The 9,107-nt window shown below is 43.2% G+C and overlaps 1 protein-coding gene and 1 long non-coding RNA gene across 13 annotated transcripts in view; one reads left to right on the forward strand and one right to left on the reverse strand.

The window, feature by feature from the left end:
• morc2 (MORC family CW-type zinc finger 2) overlaps positions 1 to 5,497 on the forward strand; it is a 28,326-nt gene extending 22,829 nt beyond the window's left edge. For 2 of the 3 annotated variants that reach the window (XM_070437120.1, XM_070437121.1), the window contains 6 exons: positions 2,905 to 2,962; positions 3,166 to 3,304; positions 3,532 to 3,705; positions 3,822 to 3,915; positions 4,084 to 4,272; positions 4,365 to 5,497. In XM_070437120.1, the coding sequence (XP_070293221.1) occupies positions 2,905 to 2,962; positions 3,166 to 3,304; positions 3,532 to 3,705; positions 3,822 to 3,915; positions 4,084 to 4,272; positions 4,365 to 4,433 (723 nt within the window). In that variant the 3' untranslated portion in view covers positions 4,434 to 5,497. The remainder of the gene's footprint in view (positions 1 to 2,904; positions 2,963 to 3,165; positions 3,305 to 3,531; positions 3,706 to 3,821; positions 3,916 to 4,083; positions 4,273 to 4,364) is intronic. The other variant, XM_070437122.1, reaches the window with a different exon arrangement.
• LOC139023622 (uncharacterized) lies at positions 4,850 to 6,157 on the reverse strand. Of its 10 annotated transcripts, none has more exons than XR_011474780.1 (5): positions 6,065 to 6,157; positions 5,889 to 5,957; positions 5,814 to 5,849; positions 5,715 to 5,764; positions 5,344 to 5,402 (listed from the first exon to the last, which is right to left on the reverse strand). It is a non-coding gene; the product is annotated as an uncharacterized lncRNA (long non-coding RNA). The 10 variants fall into 10 exon arrangements; XR_011474781.1 differs by lacking the exon at positions 5,715 to 5,764 and adding an exon at positions 5,542 to 5,571 and having other exon boundaries at positions 5,345 to 5,424; positions 5,798 to 5,849; XR_011474777.1 differs by lacking the exon at positions 5,344 to 5,402 and adding an exon at positions 5,438 to 5,489.
• Positions 6,158 to 9,107: the final 2,950 nt, after the last annotated feature.

The raw sequence follows: 9,107 nt of genomic DNA on the forward strand, positions 1-9,107 counted from the left end.
TATCTGGGGACTGTAAATGGGGCGGGCACTGTATGCTCTTTTCAAAGAATGTGGATTCTTCCCAGTCGGATTTTCAAAAAAAATAAAAACAAATAAATAATAGATATAAAAAATAATAATAACAAAAAAAAAAAATAAAAAAAAATAAAATAATTATAATAATAAAAAAATAATTAAAAAAATAAAAATAAAAAAAAAAAAAAAATAAAAAAAAATAAAAAAAAAACAAAAAAAATAAAAAAAATAAAAATAAAATAAATAAAAAAAAAAAAAAAAGAAAAAAACAAAAAAAAAGGATAAAAAAAAAAGTAAATAAAAAAAAAAATTTCGAACAGATAACAGAGTTCGGTGATTCAAATTTTCTAACATTTATAGTTTTTATTGATAAAAAAACACTATTTCTAGAGCCTCTTGTTCCTTGCTTATTAGGGGGGGCGGTGTGGCTGGAGGGAGGGAGAGAAAAGAAAAAGATAAAAGATAATAAATCTGTATCATTTTATTCGTTCGTTTTTTTTTTCTTTTCCTCTTTTTTTTTTTTTTTATTTTTTATTTTTTTTTTTTTTTTTTTCTCTTTTTTTTCTCTTTTCTGTTATTTTTAGATTTTTATTTATCTCTCGTATTTTTTTTTTTCTTTTTTCAGATAAAAAATTTATTACTATGCCTTGAATAAATTTTTCTGTTTTTTTCTCACTGAAAAATTTTTGGTGGTTTCTATTTTTTTGTCATTTCTTATTTATTATTTATTCATGTTTTTCCTATGTTGCCTCTGCTACACCTTCTTTCTTAGTTTTTAAAGCTAAGTTACTGCAAAAAAAAAACATTAAACAAAAAAATATAAAAAATTCACTAACAGGTGAGTTGGCAAACCTCTTATGGCTCAAAATATCAGCTTAGTAAGTTTATAAGCAAGTGGATAAGAGGTGGACCATTTCAAACGGCCTCGTACTCAATGCTTGCCGTACAATATGCAGATTATTCTTATTACCTTTGGATAAGGAAAACCGAAAACCTTCTATGCTTCTAAAACCAGGTGTTTAATTATTTCTCTAAGCTGAAACATCAACTCTTTTACAGCCATTTCTGTAATAAATAGTGACTTATCCAAGAAGCTATGTCGAACTTCTTCAAGATGACTCTTCTAATAAAAGGCCTTGGCACTTATGCGACTGTCAACAAACAGCGTCACACAATCTTCCCCGTGTCATGCGACCGCAGGAGAGAAAAAATGACTGAACTCTCATGAATCAGGGACTGGAAACAATAACCTCTTTGTAAGAAGTGATTAAGTGCGCACTTTTATTAATTTTTTTTCTGCGCGAAGTAGGAAACTGGACTGCCGCATCCCGGGGAAAAAACACTCGTTATCAGAGTGAATTCATTGACCTCTTCCAGCTTCGAATCTTCTTTATAACATTCACAATTTCGGCATCTAAAAAGGTATTGTCTTATGTAATTGTTTTTTTTTTGGTATAACTTAATTTTTTTTAGTATTCATTTAAATCTATTGGAAATTTTATCTGGAAACTTTTAGACGTGTAATGAAATTAATTTTGCTTAATCACTGCCCGGACGCATAATAACCATTCTTCACAAATGTACCATGAGTATTTGTCCAAGACGAGGTAGAGTGAGCTACTTATAATACAGGGCAATGGGCTCAGTGTGCCATGCTAATTCAAACAGGTGAATCTCGTTCTAGGCCAAATGAACACGGTTCATTTTCCTTCTTGAACAAAGGCACCCTTGTTGGTGAGAATTTCTGATGGGAAAATCCAACAAAGATATAGGACCAATTGGATGTGTGCTCTTCTTTGTTCATATTATAATCGTTATTCATTTGTATCTGAACTGTTTCCTATGTATCGCTTTTTATGTATTAGTTGTACACTAAATGAATGGGTCCTATCTGTCTTCTAACTCTACCGTCTTATAAATTGTCCTGATCCTGTTCTCCTAACTACTCTAAAAGGAATGGGCACCTGCTGTCTCCGTAACTCTACCTCCTAAATGGAATCGGGTCCTGTCTGTGTCTCCTAACCTACTTCTATACATGAGAATGGGTCCTATCCTTGCTCTCCTAAACTCTACTCTGAATGGAATGGGTCTATCCTTGTCTCCTAACTCTACTCTTAAATGGAATGGCGTCCTGTCTGTCTCCTAACTACTCTAAATGGAATGGGTTCTGTCTGTCTTCTAACTCTACTCTAAATGGAATGCTCCGCTGTCTCCTAACTCTGACTCGATGGAATGGTCCTGTCTGTCTCCTAACTCTACTCTGAATGAATGGGTTCCTGTCTGTCTCCATAACTCTACTCTAAATGAATGGGTCCTGTCTCCTGTTTCCTAACTCTACTCGACAATAATGCGTCCTGTCTGCTCTCCTCACACTCTCGAATGGAATGCCGGTCCCTCCGTCTGGTCTTCTAAACTCTCTCTAAATGGAATTGCCTCCTGTCTGTCTTCCTAACTCTACACTGAATGGAATGGGTCCCTGAGTCTGGTCTCCTAAACTCTATCTCAATGGAATGGGTCCTGTCTGTCATCTCCTAAACTTCTACTCTAAATGTAATGGGTCCTGTTCTGTCTCCTAACTCTACTCTAAATGGAATGGGTCCTGTCTGTCTCCTAACTCTACTCTAAATGGAATGGGTCCTGTCTGTCTCCTAACTCTACTCTGAATGGAATGGGTCCTGTCTGTCTCCTAACTCTACTCTAAATGGAATGGGTCCTGTCTGTCTCCTAACTCTACTCTGAATGGAATTGGTTGTATTCTGCTCCCCTGCTGCTTTTTTTCTCTCCTGCTCTTTCTTTTCTCACAGTACAATAACACACCACTCTTCCTGGTATTTCCTTACACACACTTACTGTTAGTTAACATTGTGTTTTCTGTGTGTGTGTTTTCAGGTGAGAGACAGCACAGAGAACGAGGACCCAGAAAATGAACTGAAGAATGCTCAGAAAGGTGATTTATTCAATTCTTGATGATAGTTCCAGCCATACATTTTGATTGGCCAAAAATATTTCCGATTAGCAATAGGTCCACACGGGAAAGTGACCGTTTCACAGAATATCACGGACGTAATCTTTCCCCATTGAAAGCAGTTCAGCCATGCCTGAATTCAGTTTCAGGACAATGCTTCATAAAATTTCTGTTGTCTCCTGTAGATAAGGGTCTGTTGGTGGAGGTGCGTGTGAATAAGGAATGGTTCACAGGCAAAGTTGTTGCTGTGGAAACCAGTAAGCAGAGCGTTCGCTGGAAGGTGAAGTTTGACTACGTCCCCAGATCCACCCCCAAGGACCGATGGTAGGCGCACCAAATCACCGTGTCGCTGCTCTGTTCTCTTACGTTTATGTATGTGCTATACCAGTAGCCTATGGTGTGCCAGTTTCTGTGTCATTTCCAAATGTTTATTTGTGTATTGATTTGATGACTTAGTGTTCTCAGGAGTTTTTGGGGTGTTATTATGATGGTTAAAGGCAGTGAGGAGGTGAGGTTGTTGTTGGTATATCATTTATTGTTGTTGTTATTAGGGTTTTCAAAGGCAGTGAGGAGGTGAGGTTGATGCGACCGCCCTCTCCCCTCTCCCAGACCCCTGACACACAGCAAGGGGAGGGGACTGAGAAAGGCCCCCCCCCCATGGAACCTGACACCACCCAACCAGGAACCAGTCGAGAGGTGACTGACAACCTGGTCACCATGATGAGGTAACCATGATCACCCGATGCTCTGTCATTGAGTCATAACTGTTGGATTTTGGCCTCAAATTCCCTTTTTCAAAGGGGATGTCATAGCTATAATTGTTGATGTGTGATCTCTTCAGGACAGTGCTGCGTTATTTCTTCCCTCCTGATTTCCGGATCCCGAAGGAAGATGTCAACAGCATGACTGCAGAGGAGCTAGTGTCCTTCCCAATGGTGAGACTGACCCTGAACTCCTGACCTCTAACCCATGTCTTCTAGAGACCTACCCTGGAGTCTAGCCTGCTGCAGTCATTGTAGACAGTCATATCATTGTAATTCATACCAGAGCAATGTCTGTGTATGTATCTGACCTGTGTGACCTGTGTGCATGTGTTTCTGCAGAAAGAGTATTTCCAGCAGTATGAGCTGGGTCTCCAGTCTTTGTGTAACTCGTACCAGAGCAGAGCTGATGCCAGAGCCAAAGCTGTGGAGGAGAAGAGTAGCAGCGCTGAGACCAAACTCAGGGAGGCAGACGAAAAGCTACAGAAACTACGAACCAACATTGTACAACTGCTGCAGAAAGTACAGGAGGTAAGACACACACCAACATCAACGCTTTGCTACAGAAAAGATACGAGGTAACACACACACTGAATACTAATGTCTCTCCTTCACTTCTGCAGGACATTGACATAAACACAGACGATGAACTGGATGCCTACATAGAAGACCTGCTGACCAAGGGGGACTAGAGAGGAGACACAGAGAGTATGTCTCTCCACCCGGTGCCTGACTCAGACAGCACTGCCCCATCTGATTCTCAGAACTCTGGTCCGTCCGGCCTTCCCAACGTGTACTGTAGCTCTGTAGCTCCTCTACAGACGCCCTTTACCCATAACCCCCTCCATGGGGCCTGCTCGCCCCGCTCTACACAGTCTACTCCGTCTTCTGTTAGATCTGCAGATGGAGGAGAGGCAGCTGTTGCCTGAACTGGTGCTGTTGCTGTTTTGGTCCCTGAGTTTGTTTTTATAAAACTGCAGTATATGTTTTTCTCTTTCTCTTTCTGTTCCTATTTAGTAAGCATTAGCATGTTCTCATAATGGACGTGTATTTTTATTTAGTCCTTTTATATATCAACAATGTATGTTATATACAAGATATGTTAAGCTACTGTAGGTTAAGCCAACCAGTCCTGATTGACTGTAGAACTGAACTGTCATCAATCTGTAGGTGGTAATCAGATTCTGTGCACACACACACACACACGCCAGTCTGAGTAGGGCACCAAGCATCCCCGATCAAAGTTCCTGTGATGTAGATGACAGGCGTTTCTGTGATTTCAGAAGAGGGTCTGATGGTGAACTAAACCATGGAGCAGTGAAGATTCATATGTATTCTCCATATTGATCTGTGATCAGGTGGAGAGAAATTAAATGAATCATAAACCAATAATTGGATAACGTCCTGACCTCTAATCCTGACCCACAACCCCTTTATTACCACCAGTCAGTCAGATGCAAATCCAGTTCCATTGAATCCCATATTTGATGTTAGCTGCCATCACTCTGGTCTAGCTTTTTAAAGCATGTTAAAGCATTAAGTTTCATCCATTATCCCAGTGTTGATAAATCAAATCAGTGTTTCCTAGTGGCTTTCAACCTCCTCTCTCCCCACCCTATCCTCCTCTCTCTTTCCACCCTATCCTCCTCTCTCCCCCCACCCTGGTCCTCTCTCTCTTCCACCCTATCTCCTCTCCCCCACCCTATCCTCCTCTCTCTTCCCACCATATCCTCCTCTCTCTTCCCTGTCTCCTCTCTCTTCCACTCCTATCTTCCACCTATCCCTCCTCTCTCTTCCCACCATATCCTCCTCTCTCTTCCCACCTGTCTCCTCTCTCTCCCCACCCTCCTTCTCTCCCCACCCCTCTCTCTTCCCACCCTCTCTCTCTCACCCTATCCTCCTCTCTCCCACCCTATCCTCCTCTCTCTCCCCACCTCCTCTCTCTTCCCCATAATCCTCCTCTCTCTTCCCACCCTATCTCCTCTCTCTTCCCACCCTATCCTCCTCTCCTTCCCACCCTATCCTCTCTCTCCTAACCTCTCCTCTCTCTCCCCACCTCCCTCTCTCTCCACCCTCCTCTCTCTCCCCACCCTCCTCTCTCTCTCCACCTCCTCTCTCTCTCCCCACCCTCCTCTCTCTCTCTCCACCCTATCCTCCTCTCTCTTTCCACCATCCTCCTCTCTCCTCCACCACCTATCCTCCTCTCTCTTCCCACCCTATCCTCCTTCTCTTCCACCCTGTCCTCTCTCTCCCACCCTGTCCTCCTCTCTCTCCCACCCTATCCTCCTCTTCTCTTCCACCCTGTCCTCCTTCCTCTTCCCACCCTATCTCCTCTCTCTTACCACCCTGTCCTCCTCTCTCTCCCCACCCTGTCCTCCTCTCTCTCCCCACCCTATCCTATTCTGACAGTGTAGTCGTCAGATTTACCAGCCAGCCTATTGAGAGTGTTTGGTTCTCCCAACGCCCTCAAGACTGAAGTACTTACTGGGTTTTATCAGTACGACTATCTATAACGTTTCCTCAGTACAACCGTATTATGTCCCAATTGTTTCCTCTTGCCATTGTGACCCAACGGTTCACTGTTTTCATTTAGTTCTCAAAGTTATTATTCTGAGTTTATAGTTCTTTGTTCATATTATTCAGTGGTCATGTTTCTTCTAATAAGTATTTTTAACATGTCAAGGAAACATCTTATTAAAAGGTGAACGTTATTTTGTCTGGTGTGTCGTCGTTGGGGGGGGAAATGCAGTATTTGTTACCTCTATATGGAGAAATAGTCAATTACACAAAGGCATATTTAGAAATAATGATGTACCACACATGCATGGTTAGTTGGTAAATCTACTACAAATATCACACAGAATTCAACATAATGTACCACACATGCATAGTATGTGTGGTAAGCTATTTCACCCAATAGATATGGGAGTTTATTAACTTGCAGACTTGTTTACGTGTTGCTGTGCGTTTTGTTGCCAACCTTACTTTACTACCTGACAACTTTACGGTTTTTACTTTTTAATTACCGTTTATATTTTTTGTTTTTCCCTCACTCAACTTTCTTTCATTCAACTTTTTCACTCCGGACGCTTTATCTGGACATGGTTCGTCAGGACTTCCAACAGCCGAAGCTAAGTAGTAACATTAACATGATGCCTTCTAATTGCAGTCGCTGTACTCATAATATACAGGAGAACGATCGCCTTACGGCGAGGATAGCTGTGCTGCAAGCCCAGCTTCAGACGCAATCGTTAGGCAAGGGTAATTTCAGTGTAGGAAAGGATGAAACAGCGTCTGTGCCACCAGTAAGTACAGATAGTAACGTTAGTACAAATCCCCTCGCACAGTCCCCGCAGCTGGACAACTTTCTCATGGKTTCTGGAGGGAAATGCTGTAGGAATGCTCAACCGGTGTCGCTCATTCAACCGACAGAAACTTTCAACCGGTTTTCCCCATTAAGCAGCGAGTCGGAGTCTGAGCCTTCTCTGGTCTCTACTCCTCCCGTTACGGGGTCTGAGACGCCGAAGCTTCCCACCATTAGCTCTGACAAATTGAAAACCCTAGTCATTGGCGACTCCATTACCCGCAGTATTAGACTTAAAACGAATCATCCAGCGATCATACATTGTTTACCAGGGGGCAGGGCTACCGACGTTAAGGCTAATCTGAAGATGGTGCTGGCTAAAGCTAAAACTGGCGAGTGTAGAGAGTATAGAGATATTGTTATTCACGTCGGCACCAACGATGTTAGGATGAAACAGTCAGAGGTCACCAAGCGCAACATAGCTTCAGCCTGTAAATCAGCTAGAAAGATGTGTCGGCATCTTTGTCTCTGACCCCCTCCCAGTTAGGGGGAGTGATGAGCTCTACAGCAGAGTCTCACAACTCAATCGCTAGTTGAAAACTGTTTTCTGCCCCTCCCAAAAGATAGAATTAGGAGATAATTGGCCCTCTTTCTGGGACTCACCCACAAACAGGACCAAGCCTGGCTTGTTGAGGAGTGACGGACTCCATCCTAGCTGGAGGGGTGCTCTCATCTTATCTACGAACATAGACAGGGCTCTAACTCCACAATGAAATAGGGTGCAGGCCAGGCAGCAGGCTGTTAGCCAGCCTGCCAGTTTAGTGGAATCTGCCACTAGCACAGTCAGTGTAGTCGGCTCAGCTATCCCCATTGAGACCGTGTCTGTGCCTCGACCTAGGTTGGGCAAAACTAAACATGGCGGTGTTCGAATTAGCAATCTCACTAGAATAAAGACCTCCTCCATTCCTGCCATTACTGAAAGAGATCGTGATACGTTGGCTAGCCAACAGCTAGCCAACGTCTACCGAATAGCAGCACTGTTACACTATTACATTCAACGGAACGACTTGATTAGCGTAGTGTTAGCTAGCTACATAGTTGTCTTTGCTGTCTCGTCATCGCAAGATAATTGTGTAGATTACAGTAATTATCGTAATTTACAGAGGTTAGCTAGCCAGCTATTTGTCGTCCCTCTTAACGTAGGAAACACTGCTAGCTAGCCAGCAGCTAGCCAGCCTAGCCAACGTCTACCGTTACCGAATAGCAGCACTGTAGAGACTATTACATTACAACGGAACGACTTGGTTAGTGTAGTGTTAGCTAGCTACATAGTTGTCTTTGCTGTCAAGATAATTGTGTAGTTTTTGAAGTAATTGTCGAGTTACCTAGCCAGTTACCGAGGCTACCTAGCCAGCTACACTTTCAAACTAAGTCAACAACGCAGCCACTGCTAGCTAGCCTACTTCAGCAGCACTGTATCATTTTTAGTCAATAGATTTCTTGCAACGTAAGTTTAACTTTCTGAACATTCGAGACGTGTAGTCCACTGTCATTCCAATCTCCTTTGCATTAGCGTAGCCTCTTCGGTAGCCTGTCACTATGTGTCTGTCTATCCCTCTTCTCTCCTCTCTGCACAGACCATACAAACGCTTCACACCGCGTGGCCGCTGCCTGGTGGTCAAGCGCGCACGACCCACGTGGAGTTCCAGGTCTCCGGCAGCTCTGGAACTGCCGATCTGCGGCCAACAAGGCAGAGTTCATCTCAGCCTATGCTTCCCTCCAGTCCCTCGACTTCTTGGCACTGACGAAAACATGGATTACCACAGATAACACTGCTACTCCTACTGCTCTCTCCTCGTCTGCCCACGTGTTCTCGCACACCCCGAGAGCTTCTGGTCAGCGGGGTGGTGGCACTGGGAATCCTCATCTCTCCAAGTGGACATTCTCCTTTCTCCCCTGACCCATCTGTCTATCGCCTCCTTTGAATTCCATGCTGTCACAGTTACCAGCCCTTTCAAGCTTAACATCCTTATCATTTATCGCCCCCAGGTTCCCTTGGAGA

This window comes from Salvelinus sp. IW2-2015, linkage group LG33 (genome assembly GCF_002910315.2).
Source record: "Salvelinus sp. IW2-2015 linkage group LG33, ASM291031v2, whole genome shotgun sequence".
Taxonomy (NCBI): domain Eukaryota; kingdom Metazoa; phylum Chordata; class Actinopteri; order Salmoniformes; family Salmonidae; genus Salvelinus; species Salvelinus sp. IW2-2015.